Source organism: Colletes gigas, unplaced genomic scaffold (assembly GCF_013123115.1).
Source record: "Colletes gigas isolate AHSC1104 unplaced genomic scaffold, ASM1312311v1 Colletes_gigas_Sc00016, whole genome shotgun sequence".
NCBI classification, from domain to species: domain Eukaryota; kingdom Metazoa; phylum Arthropoda; class Insecta; order Hymenoptera; family Colletidae; genus Colletes; species Colletes gigas.
The window spans coordinates 3,405,101-3,422,912 of record NW_025106645.1 but is presented as its reverse complement, the minus strand read 5'-3'; the positions used below and the strand labels follow the sequence as shown (position 1 = coordinate 3,422,912).

Sequence of the window (17,812 nt, the reverse complement as noted above, 5' to 3'; positions counted from 1 at the left end):
AATTAAAACATTATTTCAATCTCTGTCAAATCGTTTACTAGCAGTGATACAAACAATAGGTGGAGCAATAAAATGTTAAAATAATTTTGACGTACCAATTTTTAATTGTTTTTCCATATTGCAAAATAAAATTTGTGGCGTCGCCTCCCATGCTTGCCACCAGAGGGGTCGTGCTCTCACAAGCGCTCGACCGACCCCTCTAGTTCTTTTTGAGAATTAAAATTCCCTATAAATGCACAAGCATCGAAAGCAATGCAATATATTGTTTCAAAAGTTAACAAATTTTATTCTTATACAGAGTGCTATCTTTTTGTCGCGAGGTATAGTACCATATAGGCAAAAATATGAGATGTAATTTCCTTTGTCTTCAAACGAGAAACGAATTACTCCATGTCGATATGAATATTAGTTTTCCTTTCATCCCACGGATAATTAACATTTCATTAATATTTGACGCACGTCCGCGAAATCCTCGAACCGGACAGGCCTCGGCGGGAATCACACTGCGACAATATGGGGACACGCACCAATAAGTAAACATTACACGGTTCCCGGGCGCGAGCGTGAATTTGCGGAAAATTAGCCGTTATGCATATTGATACGGTTGACGCGTGTGCTAATACCCGAATGCACATAATTATACGATTATTTCGTTTCCCGTTGGCGCTTTTAATACTCGGGCATTCGGTGAACTACTTCGAGCCAGGGATCGCTTATTCGTGCCTGTTCGAGAGCCACGCTCCCTGACGGATACTTTTCGTCGGGTGAAATCGATCACGGTTGCGTCAACACAACCGTGAACATCTCGGATAAACAGTTTGGGGGAAAATAAATATCCCTAGGAAACCTCAGGGGTCGCGAACTCCGTTTGCACAGGTTTTTAAAGAATTCCTGTGCTGATCGCGCGTAAGAAGAAAACGGTGTTCGGTGTGTTCGGTGACGAAATATCATTTCCAAATTATTTAAAAAGAAAACTCGTAATCTTTCGAGATCCATTTGCTGTATTATAATTTTTCCACTGGACAGAGTTTAACGCGAAACAGAATTGGTGATATTTCGACGCTAAATCGGGCGGATAGAGTAGACAAGGAGGAACATTCCAACCTTCCAACCTTTCCTATAGGCTAATTCAAGTCGTTTCTCTTTAATTGCAGTATTTAGTTGTTCTAATTGCAAAGTAGGTATATATATAGGTATAAATGTATGGCACGTTTATCCGCGAGGAGCTCGCGATGCAGAATTTCCTTTCCAATCCCATCGCACGCAAAGCATAATTTTCTTCGCATTTTCCCACGACAAGTTTTCTTTTCTCGCTTGTTAAACAGATTCGACAATTATAAAAGCGTGCGACGATACAGTTGAAAATAAATTTGTATGCACGCGATAGAGAGCTTGGATTTTAACGCGAGTAGAAACAGCGAGTAATGGTCGGACCTACCATATTTTATTCAAGAATTATGTTTCACGTATTCGACTTATAATTTTAGATAGAATTTTAATGACGGATTCTAGAGGCCAAAATAAGACGAAAATCAAGAATACCAATTTGTTGATGGAGGCTTCATTAGAAAGTTATTAACAATTAAATTCAAGAATTTCAAATCGTTCTCGAAAAATTATTTTCGGTTGCGGGGGTCAATTACAATCATTTTTGGTGAATAGACATACCTCCGAATTCCTACGCATTTTCGAGAAAAACATTCAGTACGGACGGAACTTTAAATGTTAATAACTTTTTAACAAAGCCTCCATCAAGAAATTGGTATTCTTGATTTTCGTCTTATTTTGGCCGCTAGAATCCCCCATTAAAATTTTTCCCAGGCATGATCGAACACCCTGTATAGTCGATCACGGGTTAAGGAATGGTTTGCTTCACTATCTAATTAGCAATCCTGAAAGTGGATAACGAACAATAAACTCGAACTTCTATGGGAACTGAATAACAATATTTAATTTTAAACTATAAAGATGGAAGGGAATATAGGAAAACGTCGTTGATTGCTCGAGGTTGTTCAACGAACGAACGCAGCAACGTTTTCCGAGCTTCTTTCTAGCGGAATTCACGCTCGAGTACGAAAATAATATCGAGACTCTGGATGTTCTCGCGAGTAAACGGTAAACTGAGCTCGTTGTAACCCGCGGACCATTACGAACGAGGAAACTTACGCAATTTCTTCGGTGACAGCGCGGACGTCTCGTGCAATCAACGAGTGAAAAGTCGACTTCTTCGAGGTTTCTGAATAGAGAAACGGAGTGTTGCAGCGGGCAGGGAACTCGGTACGCGATAAAAACGTGGGGCAAGTTTTTGTAATAGCGAGTTTACAATGACCGACAAGAAACGGCCTGAACTTCCCCGGTCTGATTAAATGGAAATCTTGAACGCGCTTACCGTTATGAAGACGCGCGTACAGAAAACGTCGCGGTCCTTTTACGTTCGTATTCAGTCGAGGAGTTCCGGATTATTTCATTTCGAGTAAACGACTTGGCGCGGGAACGATGTTAAAAACATACTAACGGGGACGAAATTTTTCCGCAATTTTTCGACCACCGCCCGAGAAAATGTTCCTTCACAGGATTTAGAATATTGTGTCTGCTCTCGTCGAAATAAATCTCTTATTCGTAATCATTCATATAGCAATGGATTCGAACAGAGTCGCGTCGAGCATCCCAGAAATTCGATAAACAGCAGTTCCCAAAAATTTCATTCCTGGGATAAAAAGTCGTGGAGGCGTTACTCACCACTCTGTCCCCGAGATACTTTACGAAGCAGCTCAATTCTGCTGTTTGTCCAACGATGGCAGTGACATTTCGTGGCGTGATGTCGTCGAACTCGGGTTTATTGAAAGGATTCGTCGGCTTGCTTCCAGCGACTACGCTTGCCAGGCTCGAGCCACCTGAAAGCAAATAAAGGAAACGCTATTAGAGGAATTATCCTCTGAATACTATCAAAATTTGCACTTATTATATTAATTGTTTTTGAGGTAGGAGGGGTTCAAAAAACAAGGAAACGATAAATAATTATAACCGTTTATTTCACGCATGCCTTGGCGCCATCTTAAAACAAAACGCTACGCACGACAAAACTCGTCTGCTGAATTGTCACTCAGCCCCATTCACATTGGTCTTCCAACCGATCCGACATTAATCCTATACATATTTATATTACTTATACCATATAAGAATTCTCTCAATTAACCACTTAATGTACAATTTAATTCCAAATGATTTTTTAAACTTACAGTATTTAATTTTGTTCAAATTTGTACAAGGAATGACCACGAAAAAAAATAGCTTTGTTCTCCGGAATAGTGAGTCAGACTGGTCATTGCACAAAGAAGCGTAAACACAATTACAGTATAGAAACGATGGAATATCTTATGCAAAATTAAGGTTCTAATAAAGATGTCTTAGTTTAAAATGTTGGAAACCTTCGTAGGATTAAATCTAGTGGAATTTAAGTTCGAGACGAGCCTCGAAAGTTTTCCACAGTCTGAGTTGCGAGCAAAAATCACCAGAAAGAGGATGATCTTTGTATAATGCTTGAAACGCAACGATAAATTGCAGAATCGCGATGACGGAATGCAAATGGGGCGAGATTCCACGGAAACGCGTAGTAGTGACTGTGTTTCTCGGAATCAAAGCGAGTGGGATGAATATGGAGAATCTTGGAGCTTTGGGTCGAAAACGAGGTTAGGCGGCCGCCCCGTGCCTGCAACGACGAAAGTTCCGTCTCGAGTGGACCCGAAAGTTGTTGCTCGCGAGCACCGTAGACACAGGTAATTCTAATAAGTATTTGATTAAGGGTGAACTTTCGGTAGTAGCAATGCGTCATGGTATTATGTATGGTCGTAGTGCACAATCACGGTTAACGTTCATGAAATACCGCGTTACCCGAGATGGGAGCACCGACGCCATCTTCTTTGATCTCCTCGTTAATGCAAATAGTTCGCGAACTAATAATTCGGGGAACGCAAGGCCTCCTCCTATGGCATGTTCGCCGTTGTTTCCGCCTTTGGTCCCATTGACCTTCAATTTGAACGCGCGAGAGGGATTCAAGGAATTAACTTTCGCTTTAAACTATGTAGAACTGGATCGTTAAATGGACCGAGTCCTCCTTCGGCTTTAGAATTAGATAAGTTGACGATCCCTGGCAGAATAATTTCTATCGAACGAAATGATATGAACAGTTTTTGAGATGCAGAATGAATAGGATGGTTAAAGCTTTCGTATTATTGTTCATTTAAACCGTTAAATGCAGTATGGCGTCCAACTAGTTCGCGTCGTATTTTGAAACGATTTTGAAATTACAATTCAATCCGGTAATCTATTTTTATGTACTCTGCCGTGATGATCTGCTTCAAACTACAAAGACAATTAATTTTTGAAAATAAAATACGTTCGTAGAAAAAAAAACGTACATAGCTATTATCAAACGGATATAAAACGCATTCCAGTGATCCTAGTATAATCCAAAAGGTGGTGGAAGATTCTACGTGGAAAAATGAGTCGAAAATGTAGAATAATATTTTTCGTACGAGGGTTTGTTTTTTGAAAAAACTGATGTTGAAAATTCATCGGGTATTTGTAGAATGAAGTACGATTTCCACTCCAGCCAGTAGAAATATCACGGACTGGTCAGACACGTATTAAATCGCATTCCCTATAATCATGATACAATCGAGAAGTTGGTGATTCTATGGAAGAACATTAGTTGAAAATGTAGAGAATAAACTTTGTTCGTTCGATGCTTTGTTTTCGAGATAATCGAATTTTAATGTCGCGTCCGACCATACCTCGATATTTCTACTTACGTTGGCGTCCTACTTGTAGAAAGTGAATTTTCTCGAAAACAAAGCCTCTTGTGTGAAAATGTTATTCTACATTTTCGACTTGTCTTTTACGTAGAATTTTTCATTTCCTATTTTGGTTGCACTATAATTCCTGGAACACTATCAAAATATAAAGAATCGTATTAAAAATAATGAGTCGTACTTCGATGGTCTGGGAATCCACATACTTTGAGGTATTTTTCCTTGTAAAAAATATTGTGAACGCTCGATATACAAGTAAATATACATATATGTGGAATATTTTCACTCCATCTTTGGTTGTACTACAGTTGCTAAAACACTTTCTATCAAAATATTAGGTCATTCCATAAGTTCGTGTTGTTCGATATTCTGATACTAATAAGGACAAAATTTGTAATTTAATAGAAAACAAACAATGTTTGTCAGTTCAGGGCATTTCTGAAATTTTAGACTAACATCAAGAGTACATAAAAATTTGAAACGAATAGAAATTGTGTCAAAGCTCGAAGTTTGGACTCCTCACTGGCTTAAGGAACGACATTTTTTGATTACATGAATATTTTTATTAGCATATAATAAAACCGAGTGTAATACAAAATAAAATACAACAATCTCCAGGCTTATTAGTGAATAAACAATTCCAAAATGTCAATGTTTAGATGAAAAGCGTAAAACTACATTTTAATACAAAATTAAAGAAGTTTAGTATCAAAGATATAATGGCTTTGCCAAAGTAAGGTTTACTGTTTTCTATAAAATTCCATTATATGTTTAAAATTTTGCTGAAAGTTCAGCATGATCACATATGGAAATAGCTAATATTTATTGGAAGGTAAGTGAGATTTAAATTATGCTTATTAACATTATATCCCTGGTATTGTATATTTTAAATGCGACGCGGAATCAGCGTACATAACAAAACGTTTGTCCACACCTAGAATTACGCACAAACAAGTGGAATAACATTTCCTAACGATATCGCACGATTCTCTGCCATACATTAGCCGGCTTTGAAGTTCGATCGTCCTGTATCCGTTTCGATGACGTTTACTTCGTTCGCCACTGTGTCACTGCGGCACTGTAATTTCAGCGTAAATGAAACTTCAACGCCGGTCGGATTAAACAAACGATAATGTTCGCAGGCGTCTAGCGTCGCTCGCGTTTGGTTTGCTACAAAGTAATTGAAAGCCAACGCTATTCGAGTTTCCACCTGGTCGCGAAAATCAGAAAAATCAATAAAGTGCCATTTTTGGCTGACCGTTACTTCTTTCAACGCTATGATTTTCAAAACCCCCCCCGTATTAAAACATTTCTCTTTCAATCTGTAAGCATTAAATCCGAAACTCGTTCTGTTATTCGATTTCCAATATTTTGATTTAAACAAAAACTATGCTGGTTCAATACGCGAACCGAAACCGGTGTTACAAACGATGGGCCCTAGAGTCTTCTTTGGCGCTGTGATTTTCAAATCCCTTGTATTAAAACATTTCTCTTTCAATCTGTAAGCATTAAATCCGCGACTCTTTCTGTTATTCAATTCCCAATGCATTTTAATTCAAACAAAAACTATGCTGGTCCAATACGCGAAACCAAACTGGTGTTACAAAAGGTGATCTCCGGAGTCTTCTTTGACGATATGATTTTTAACCCTTTGACTGCTAAAGGCGTATATATACGCTTTCACAAGTCTATCAATATATACGAAAAGCGTAAATTTACGCCCTCTGTATTTTTTTTACTATAACACCTTTTACTGTTTTACCAATTGATTCGATATGGAATTGGATAAAAATTGGATATTTTAATTTATTTGCATTTATTATTTTTTTAAACCGTAAGAATGGTCTCTTAAATCTCCGGGTACTTTTTTGGTCACCAGTCGCAGCGACAGGCATGTGACGATCGCGCCATCGATGTTGATGGATTCTTCCTAGGACGCGCCGTAGTCAAAAGGTTAAATCCCTCGTATTAAAATATTTTGTGGCGTCGCTTCCCGTGCTCGCCACCAGAGGGGTCGCGCTCTCACAAGCGCTCGACCGACCCTTCCTTTCCTTTCTTGCCTCCTACGAATCTCCCGAGATTCAATCTATAAGCATGAAATCCGTGACTCGTTCTGCCATTCAATTTCCAATGCATATTTTGCTTTAAACAAAAACGATGTTAGAGAAGGTAGTCTCCGGAGTCAGCAACGATTCCATCCAACTATTTCTATCTATGCTATCGGTGAGCACTATCTCTTTGGTCCTCGAGTGGTCTCCAGATTTATATGAATCACTCGATTTGCCATTAACCAGGATTTCGTCGATCGTGGAGATGATAGAGTCGCCATTAACATAATCCCACGATAGTGGGTGGCAATGACGGAAAAACGACGGGGGCGTCGTTCGGTCGGCGCAGGACCCGCACAAGGATGAAACAGAACAGCGCTCGATAAAATTTCCCATTGTATGTCGGGGCAAATGGGATTTCGCTCGTACAGAAATTGATATTGTTACGAGGTACATGCGAAATTGTTGGAAATCGTCGGGATGATATCCAAACGGTATCGATACGCGCTTCGAAGGAACGCGTCAAAGGGATTGGCAGTCGATAACGAACCGCCGAGCCTGTTGTCGTGAAATTAATTTACCGTCGCCCGATCGCAGCCCTCGTAACGATCACGGTGGCTCGTTACTTTCGGAAAGGGCGATTTAACGGGAACCGATTTGAGGTATCCGGGAAATGGGAAACCTGTAAGCGTCGACGCATCCTGCAAAAACGACAATGGAACGGACCATTGAGCGTCTCTCTGCCAGAAAATACCAAGATCCTCGAACACGTACGACTTTGACGCGTTTAAATAAGTTTGCCTTCTACTCTCCTCCGGTGGTCGATCCGTCAAACGCGGTTCTTCCACGGGCCTCCTCCGTCCGAGGAAGCAGGAAGCATCGCGAAAAAAAAATATTCTTCCTCCGCCTCGTTTATTCAAATTTATTCAAATTCGAATTTATACCCACGAGTATCTGCCGCCACGGTGGGTACATGTACCGGTGCCGTCGATTTAAATACGGCCTCTCGAGGGCGGGGAAAATCCCGGGAAAATCCGGGGAAAAATTTTCAAGAATTTCACGGCGCCTCGGCGATAAACAGCAACTATTTTAAACAAACGTTTTACCCTGCTGCACCGACCCGCCGCAATCCCTTCTGCCGTTTGGTGATTCCCCAAATTTCGTACCTACCAGTCGCTGCACGTACGTTCAGTTATTTGATCTGCCCCGTAGATTCCAAGTTTGGCCGAAAGCACGGCCGACGATACCTTTCGACCGTGGCTCCCTATCGTTTACCCGCGCCAGTGCATTTAGAATCGGCCCTGGAACGACGGGGGAGGCGAAAAAATGAAGGTGCTCTCGAATAAGATGAGGAGCAACGGAAAGGGTCGATGTTCGATTTAAATATAGGCTTTTCCAATATTTGTTATTTGATTATTCGAGTCACTGGGTTAAATATACAGGAGGTGTTGAGGCAAGGAAATAAAATGGTCTCGTTCATAATCTCGTAAATTTTAAGTTGATTGAAGGAGGGTTCACTCTGGTGCGTTTGGAGTCAGTCTAGAAAATGGCAGAGACGAAATAATAAAGGAGCTTCCGAGGAATCTGAGGAACAACAGAAACTTGTAGGCTTGTAGCAAATTATTAGAAAATTTTCTTTACCGACATTCGTTGTCATTTCACGCTGTATAAATAAAATTATGTTGGTTTTAATCGAGAAAACGTGCGACTTTACGTTTGAATGTGGTCCTTGAAGATAGTCGAGTTTGTTGTCTGGATACTAATACGAAAAGAAAAGAACAGAATAAAAAAGGTTTCCTGACGATAAAGGCGTGTGATATAAAAATTAAATAATTCCCACAAGAGACATTAGTTTTCGTTGATCATTCTTTCTTTTTAATAAAGTCTGTTTGAGTTAATAGTTAATCGTTAAGTAGTTAAAAATTTCGAATAATATGAAAAGAAAGAAATAACCCGCGAGTAATTTCTGATAAAACTTGATGAAACTTTCGTTTTTTATAGTCGCCATGTTGGTTATTCGATTGTCCGAGTCATCGAGTCAAATGTACACAGAAGGTACCGATGGCGAAAAATAATAAAATGGTCTGATTTTTGCATGCTCTACATATTCATTTACGCGTTTCTAATCGCCCTGTTATCAGAAATACGGGTACGTCCAGCGATTTGATTACGTAAGTCGAGCGAAAGCGGAGTCCGCGATACGTTTAGATCGAGGCACCCTGCCGTTTACCCACCCCCGGTGCATTCAGAGTCAGCCTAGAAAATGGCGGGGGGGGCGAAAAAATAAAAGAGGTTTCGAGTAATCAAAGGAACAACGGAAAGGCTGATGTGCCGTGCCGTGTCGTGTCGCGAGACGAGGAAATAGGGGAGGAAAATAATGGCGTAACGCCGACTGGTTTACGTATTCCGCGCTGACACGCGAGGCGAAAACCCTAGATGCTTCGGCTCTCTGATTTACATGCGGGATATAATTTCAAAGGAATGCATCACACAGATAAGGAAGCGTAATTGAACCCTTGAAAGCTGCACGTGAACTAAGGCGTTCGGTCTGTTTCGTATCGTCGCTCGATAATAGATATTCCAATTCTCTGGATCACATTCATTCCGTAGCGTTGCTGGGGATAGTTTCGTAGAATTATAAAAATTCATATTCTAAATAAAGAAGAAAAACAGATTTTTGACAGAGAAATAATTCAAGAAAATCGTTCTTTCGAATCGAGTGAAGTCAAACACGTTAACGAGTTGTATCGAAAATGTTTTAGAAAGCAAACGAGGAAATGTTTTTCATTAATTTAATGCCAATTTGCGTCCATCGTTCGATAATAGATATTCTAATTAGATGATATTTATTCTAGTAGCTGATATTTATTATGCAACGAATCATTGTTGGGGGTAGTTCGTACAATTATGAAAATTCATATTCTAAATAAAGAAGAAAAACAGATTTTTGACAGAGAAATAATTCAAGAAAATGTTCGTTCGAATCGAGTGAAGTCAAATACGTTAACGAGTTGTATTGAAAATGTTTTAGAAAGCAAACGAGGAAATGTTTTTTATTAATTTAATGCCAATTTGCATCCATCGTGCGATAATAGATATTCTAATTAGATGATATTTATTCTAGTAGCTGATATTTATTATGCAACGAATCATTGTTGGGGGTAGTTCGTATAATTATAAAAATTCATATTCTAAATAAAGAAGAAAAACAGATTTTTGACAGAGAAATATTTCAAGAAAATGTTCGTTCGAATTGAATAAATTCGGACACATTAATAGTCGTATTAACACTTTAACTGCCATTTCATCCATCTATGGGTAAGAGAACTTTTGTGGAACTAAAACAATTAATTCTCAAGTTAAAATGTTAAAGAAAATATATTTGAATACGCTTCGTAAATTTTAGTGAATTTACGAAATCAAGTACTACGACAAGTTTTAAGTTATGTAGTTTGCAATTGTCTAAAATCAAAATTTTGGTCTCGTAAGCAATTTTAGGATTTTATACCGACAATCAAGATGTTAAAAATGTTATATAAAGCAAATAAAGAAACGTTTTTGATTAATTTAATGTCGTTTCGCTCGATAATAGATATTCTAATTCTGTAACTAGCGTTGCTGGGGATAATTTTGTAGAATTATAAAAATGTTCGTTCGAATCGAGAAAAGTCGGACACGTTAACGAGTCGTAATAAAAACGTTTCAGAAAGCAAATAAAGAAACGTTTTTGATTAATTTAATGTCGTTGGAACGGTTGTAAGACGATCGAACGAACACGCTTTACAAAATGCCCCATTGTTACCCTCTTCTTGTTTCACGACGGAGTTTTCCAACCAGTTCCTGTAGTTTCCATTCGAAGCCGTAGTTGGCTCGAAACTACGACGTCGATTCTTTCGAAGTGGTTCGTATCGTCGATTTCGGCATTGAATTCAGTTCGAGCACAGCCGAAGGGTCTGCTCCTTTCAACCGTTTCATTCCACGGCGTTCGACCACGGCAGACGCCTGAACTCGGGGCTATTTATGCGATTGCTGGCCCAGGATTCTTTTTGCTCCTCGCACGGAATCTCAACATTTCCGTTTTGCCAACGAGCGATGCTTCCACCCGCGCGCATTCAGCGTTTCCTCGAATTAATTTCCAGCCCAGGTCTTTCTGTTGACTTTCGAGTTACGATTCTCGTTGGCCGATTTGCGCCCGATTTAAAAAGAAAAAAAAAAGAAGAAGAAAAATCATTAAACGCAAACCCAGGGCCGAACGCGCGGCGAGAATTTGTTCGAACAACGCGCGAAATGAAATTTCGTACGGATATTCGCTTCGCTGCCGTTCGCTAATTGTATTAAAATCAATGGTTCGGGTTAATGGGCATGGATAATTGAATATCGGCCGCGTTTGACTAATTTGATATAAATCAAATCGATCTCATTAGACCGGACAAGTAGCATCGAACGAATAACTTGGTGATTAATAAATCCAAATGATATATTATTTCACTTTTTACAGAAATCGAACGATCCAAGTAACTTTATCACGAAGAAGTAGTATCGGAATATTGATTGGAATATCGTGGCAGAATGCTCGTACAATTTGCTCGTTATTACCGAATGGAGAACCAGCGGCGAACACGCGAAAGAAGCGAGCAATAAAATGTGTAGAAAATAAACTAGACTATATACGTTTTACACAAACAAGCGTGTTTCATACAATTTTTATCGTGTTTGTATTACTTTAAAAAAAACCTAACACTGCAGTTTTGTGGGCTGTTTACCTTTCTCAGCAAAATAAGTTCATCGCGGAATATTTTATATTTATTTTCTGTGCGAATTAGCTTTGCACAGTGGCTTCGTACGCTAGCTTATCGGTTTAAAAAAATCTGTAAAATTTTTGTTTTCGTTTAATACGTTATCGCGTTCAAAGCTCGATATAAAAAAGCATACTTTTTGTACACGGACGATGGTTTCATCGAAATATCTTGAGCCGTTTTCGAGTAATAGCGAAACGAACAAAATCCTGAAAATACATGTGGCTTTCGTATGGTCAAACAAATCTCAAAAATATGGAAAATTTACAGGAAAAATCAAATTTCGTTATTGTAGTTCATCAATTGTATAATATTAAGTATATTCCGATTCGCTACTTCCATAATAGAATTTATTTTCTAATCGTAATGGCTTACATTTTGTCCAAGTGTTTTAATCGAAAGCTGATTAATATAAAAAAACTCGAATAAGGCTATTTTTGATTTTACAAGATACGAATGATAATAAATTGTTTTTCTTTGCTCTTTCTCTTCGGAGTGAGGAACAAGTGTGTCCACAAAATGTATAACAGACTGTATCTTGACCCCTTAAAACGAGAACATCGAATCAACGATTCTTGTGAAACGATTAACTGGCTTACATTTGTCCCAAGTCTCTTAACCAGTTAAGTGTATTTGACGACTATATCCGTCATGGAGATATGGCAGAATTTTGTGTCATGGAGATATGGCAGAATTTTGTGTCATGACGACTATATCCGTCATGCGTAAAATTTTGTTACAATTTGATATTTAAATTGTAATTTTGGCGAAAACTAAATTATATTCGTAAATTTTAATATGTTCAAAATGTTCAGATGTCAAAACGAAATGTAACAAACAAATCAAAATTATAAATAATTAATATAAGAAAAACCTCATATACTACGAATTAGTTTTCGTAAATGTATCGTTGTCTCTTATTAGTCATGACAGAAGTAATTTCGAATTCATATATTCATTATTCATTGTACCATGCTTTGCTCAACACCATTCTCTAACAGCAAGTTAAAGTAAGAAATTGATTTTCATGTTTTTTTTCGTTCATATGCAAAATATTTATGTTAATTTAAGTAAATAAATAAATGTGAGTAATGAAATAAAAAAAATAAAAATCATTTTATTACATACAACCTAATTTTATATTACACATACTTTGTGTTTGATGACTATACACACACTGGTGCGCCCTTCGCAAAGAGATCGCCACAGTTAACGGGTTAATCGAAAGCTGAATAATATAAACAAACTCGAATTAAGGCTATGTTTGATTTTACAAGATACAAATAACAATAAATAAATTTCTTTGCTCTTTCTCTTCAGAGTGAGAAACAACAGTGTCCGTAAAATGTAACAGACTGTATCTTGACCCTTTGAAACGAGAATATCGGATCAACGATTCTTGTGGAACGATTGTAATTCACGAAACATCGCCGTTCCTCGTTCAGTGCTGTTATTCAACAACAGCGCGTGTATTGTAATTCGCGAATCACGTTTCGCTTGGAATATCCTCTCAATAACTAGCTGGAAACTGGCAAATAACTCAACGGTTTCGGTCAGAAGCGCGCAGATTGCACGGAATAGCCGGCGTTGTCGGGCTGGTCGGCGCTCGAGTGGGAAAATCGCGGAAAACGGGAAACCCGGGGGTTACTCGTTACGAGTTCTGAACCCTCGTGTTTCCTACGGGACCAGAATATGGGCATATTCTATTAGCAGGATGGTTTACACGGTTCCTGGCCCCGTAAATAGAGTCGGTAAACAGATTCGCGCGCCAACACCGCGGGGTGCCATCGGAGCTTGCGACCGTTTCGTTCGCCAATTTCATCAACGCTCTCGCGCGACGATGCATCTCGTTGGGAACAAAAAAGTGTCACCGCATCGTCGACCACAAAATCTGCTCGCCGTCTCCGAGAAAAATATTCAAGAGATCCCGTACAGGACGACGGCCATTGTTTTCGATACGAACCACGTTCGAACCTTTTTCTTTCCGTTACAACGCCATACAAAATCATGACCACGGTAAGTTTCTATCTGTTCTCTCGACGTTTTTAGACACCTTCCGGCCGGTTCCGGGGCTCGTAACACGAGTTGTTCGAGAACTCGTTAAATCTTGAATCCAACGCGCGAATCTTCTTTCCCTCGGCGCGAAAGTTCCCTGGCGTTTAACGATTTACGCGGCCATTTGGAATATTTGAAAATCGCTTAATGCGCTAGATGCGCTGGGAATTCTCTTAATAGGAAAATTGTCGCGGCAACGGCCCGATCTACGTTCCCATTAATCACCGTGATCCCACCCGGGTAAATTAACGAAGCAATTAATTCGCGTTAATTGCTCGTGCCCGGTGGGTTCTTTCGATAATTGCGTAAACGCGTTTAGAAATTTTCTTTTGTATTTAGTTTTCTAACAGCGTTCTTAAGTGATCGATCGTTTCTCTGTTCGAGGTATAACCGTTTAAAGAAACGTCCGTCGAGGGATCGTCGTGCTCTGATAACGATATTCCACGTGTATTCAGGCAGTATCGGCGTCCGAAGTTGCCAGGTAAGAGTAACCAAGTTTACGATACAAGCACGCCGCTAATGCATACGATGTCCCAAGTACAGATTAAACTTTTCGAAATCCATTAGTGTGCATCGAGGGAACGTCGTATCTCTGGCGAAGTCAGCGGTTAAATTCACGGACGTCCGGGTCTCGTAAGGATGTTCAAAACGTTAACGTAAGTACGTCCTTTAAGATCCAAATACGTTAGCAGGTATACACGTTTATCGTGACACGGGAGTTCAGAAGGGACGACGAAAGTGATTGGAGGATTCCAAAGGGTTGACGTGCACGACCCGAGGACCTTGAATTTGAAAGGGCACTTTGTCCGTGTTCATTTACCGCGAAACCGCAACTCCTGAATTAAGGTCCTTGCGGCATCGCTATTTCTCAAATAGCTTCTCGCCCGACCACGGATGTAAATAAAACGGTTTGGCGATTGAAATTTGACAGGTGTGTCCGATATCGCTGATCATAATAACGAAATTATTATTAAATGTTAAATAAAGAACCTGCATATTTCATTTTTTAAAAAGCTACAGCAATTTAAAAATAAATTCCTAAGAATTCGCTTCGAAATTCCAAAATATAACGAAGCTGTTAATACATTCGTTAGTTATAACGACCATTTGTGAGAGCGTATCAGATTGTTCGAGCGCACGATCCAGAAGGTTTGGACGCATTTACATCGAAACCGTGTTTTACGAAATTTAATGAATATATTGGCTTTAAATATTCAAGGTGTATTCTCAAATATATTATTCATCATTTAATTTCTGCTTTTCCTCGTTTCTTGTTATTAAAGCTGAGACGAATAACATAAAATATACATATTTTATTCCTTCTCCATCTATATTATTCTTTGACGAATTAAATTTCTTTCGCGTTAATAATTTCCAGTAAAGACAAATTACGGAACTGAAAGCAAATTGCATGAATGACCTTATTTTTCGACTCGTCAGCCGGGTTATTCCAATTAAGGGACGTTTCAGGTTTTACGGGACGAAAAAAAAAAGTTAATACTTTTTCATTTCGTTTCCATACAATCTATAGTTTTAAGAATGCCCCAGTAAAAGTTTATACCGAAATTCGACAAATTGACAAAGTTACGAGAGTTTGAAGAAGAGGGTCTGCTGCGACAAAGTGTAGCTATAGAAAACTTTAAAACAGTTTTTCTCGAAACAACGTTAATGAAGCTTCGTGAAATTTTAACAGCTTAAGATAACACGCTTACCCATCCGTGGTTTTACGATTATAATAATATCTGTCGTAGCTTCTTCCTGATAAATAAAGATTCCACTTTCTTTCTTTTATCAAACTATCTGTCTCGTACGTCGTCTTCGTGTGCTCGAAATAAATATTTTATCTCGCGAGCAAAAAATGCCAGAAAAATTCTATCGTTCGTTAAGGACAGCTATAACTCGAGATCAAATAAAGCACATGTTTACACGAACCGTGTACGTTGTTTTTGTGTACCCGATGGACCGTAGAATCTGGTCCCACGCGTCAGGGTATACCTTGTACATTCGATATTTGTTCTTCATCAACGATAACGAGGTCGATCGAAGATGCACCGAATGCTATGCCGTTCGACGGACGTGGTTCGATTTAGGATCCAGCATGAATTCGAGGCGGAATCGGATTTGACCCTTGCAGGCGAAATCGCTACTCAGAATGTTACATAACGGATGGGATTACGAAACCTATTGCTCGAGGAGAGAGAGGAAACGCGACGTCGACCGACGCCGTGGCGCCATATTCTAACCGTCTGGAACGTCATTCTTCCGCGCTGTTCCAGAGTGAAGGACATCAAGACGATTTCACTCGTCGCCTCCTGGTCCACGTCGACCGGTCCCTGTCCCGTGCAGATTAAGCGTTTACTCGATGGAAAACATAATTTTTATCATGGAACGAATGATAGATGCGAACGTCAATTAAGCTAAATAACGTGAATGGTATGTAAAATACTCGAGTCAATACGAATAGAAGTATTTTCGTTGCCTGACAGAGGGAAAAGAAAGATTGTAGCCCTGCGTGGGAATTTGTTACCGATTCATCATCCGAGGAAATTAGAACAGAAGGTTCGGTGGCTAAAGTTTTGCTTCCGTGTTGCTTGAATGAGAATGGGAGACACGCTGGGCACCTTCGTTGGCCCGCTTACAAAACTTCGAACATCTCGAGCTATTACTCCGATGAAGGATGACGACTGTTCCCCCCTGGCCAGACGCAGTCATTTGTTATTTACTGACCATTACCTTTCGACGTGATCGAAATCTTCGCCTACTTCCGAAAGACATCGTACCCGAGAGGAGCTCCCTCGACCGTGCATCATCCGACGCTGTCACCTGTCAAATTTATACGATCATTGCAACGTTCTAAGATAATCCTAGAAATTCGCGGAAAAATACGGCCGTAAGCGCACCGGAGATGCAAAAGTTCCGGAGCCCCCATTCGTTCGCGTCGTACTCCATCATGCTTCGGTACCTTCTTTTCGAATCGCTGAAATTTTTTACACTTTCTGATCTTACGGCAACCTTTGTTCTAATTTTCTATCGTGGAACGGGGTATTTTCCAATTCGTGTACGAAAAACTTTTGGAAAATAGTGAAACGTTATAATTGTTGTATTGGGTTACTTCTTTTCGGGCATTGTGAAATGCAACTTCAGTTCAAAACATATAATTATTTGATAGTTAAGGTTAAATTGTATTTGTTGATTTTTTTTATAATTTAGGCGTAATTTTAGAAACGAACAACCGAATTTAGCATTTTCGATGTATTATGTTGTATTTTGAAAAATTATTGTCAAAAGTAGTTCTTAAAACATTTTTAAAATTCCTTCAAACTTCTAGTATGCGTACAATGAATTTTTCTATTCGTATTGTTTGTTTATTGAGAAAAATATGTAATCTGTCTTGCTTACCACGACCGGCCATCTGATATTCATATTCTTTTTTTTAAAAAACAGGACAAAATTTGATATAAAAATCTGGTTAGCTTCCGATGTGAATAGGAAAGATATAGCAAAGATGAAAAGAGGGAATCTTCAGTTTTCACTGTCTTAAAACAGTCTAACAACGTGTATTAAAATAAGACAAACTTTACACGCGTGCTAGTAAAACTATATTTTAATAAAAAATCAAAGAAGTTTAGTATCAAGAAATAATGCCTTTGCTAAAGTAAGGTTTATTGTTTTTCATAAAATTCCATTATATGTTTAAAATATTGCTCGAAGTTCAGCATCATCAAATATGGAACGACCATGATCACATGTGGAACTAATATTTAGTTGAAGATAAGTGTGATTTAAATTAGGCTTGTTTAATATCAGCGTACTTAACAAAACGTTTGTTCAAAGCTAGAATTACACACAAGCAAGTTTGATCTATAATTGAGCCACTGTTGGAAGTGGCAAGGATTCCCCTTTGAAATAGTTTCCGTTTTATGTCGATTCGACTTTCCGTGTTGGAGTAAATGTGTCAATTTGAAAATTTATGTAATCCTCCATTAGTTCATTATTTTTTAAATACCTTAAGGGAAAGTTGATTTCCATGTATCCGTTTGATAAAAATTAACATCAAGTAAAATAATTCGGTTGAGATTGAGAGTCCACTTAAGGGTTAAAT

The 17,812-nt window shown here is 38.9% G+C and overlaps 1 protein-coding gene across 1 annotated transcript in view; it reads right to left on the bottom strand.

Annotated features, from left to right (window-relative positions):
- Positions 1–17,812, bottom strand: part of LOC122400138 (zwei Ig domain protein zig-8-like) — a 239,884-nt gene that overhangs the window by 141,220 nt on the left and 80,852 nt on the right. The window contains exon 3 of the mRNA XM_043401418.1: positions 2,740–2,894. Within this exon, the coding sequence (XP_043257353.1) occupies positions 2,740–2,894 (155 nt within the window). The remainder of the gene's footprint in view (positions 1–2,739; positions 2,895–17,812) is intronic.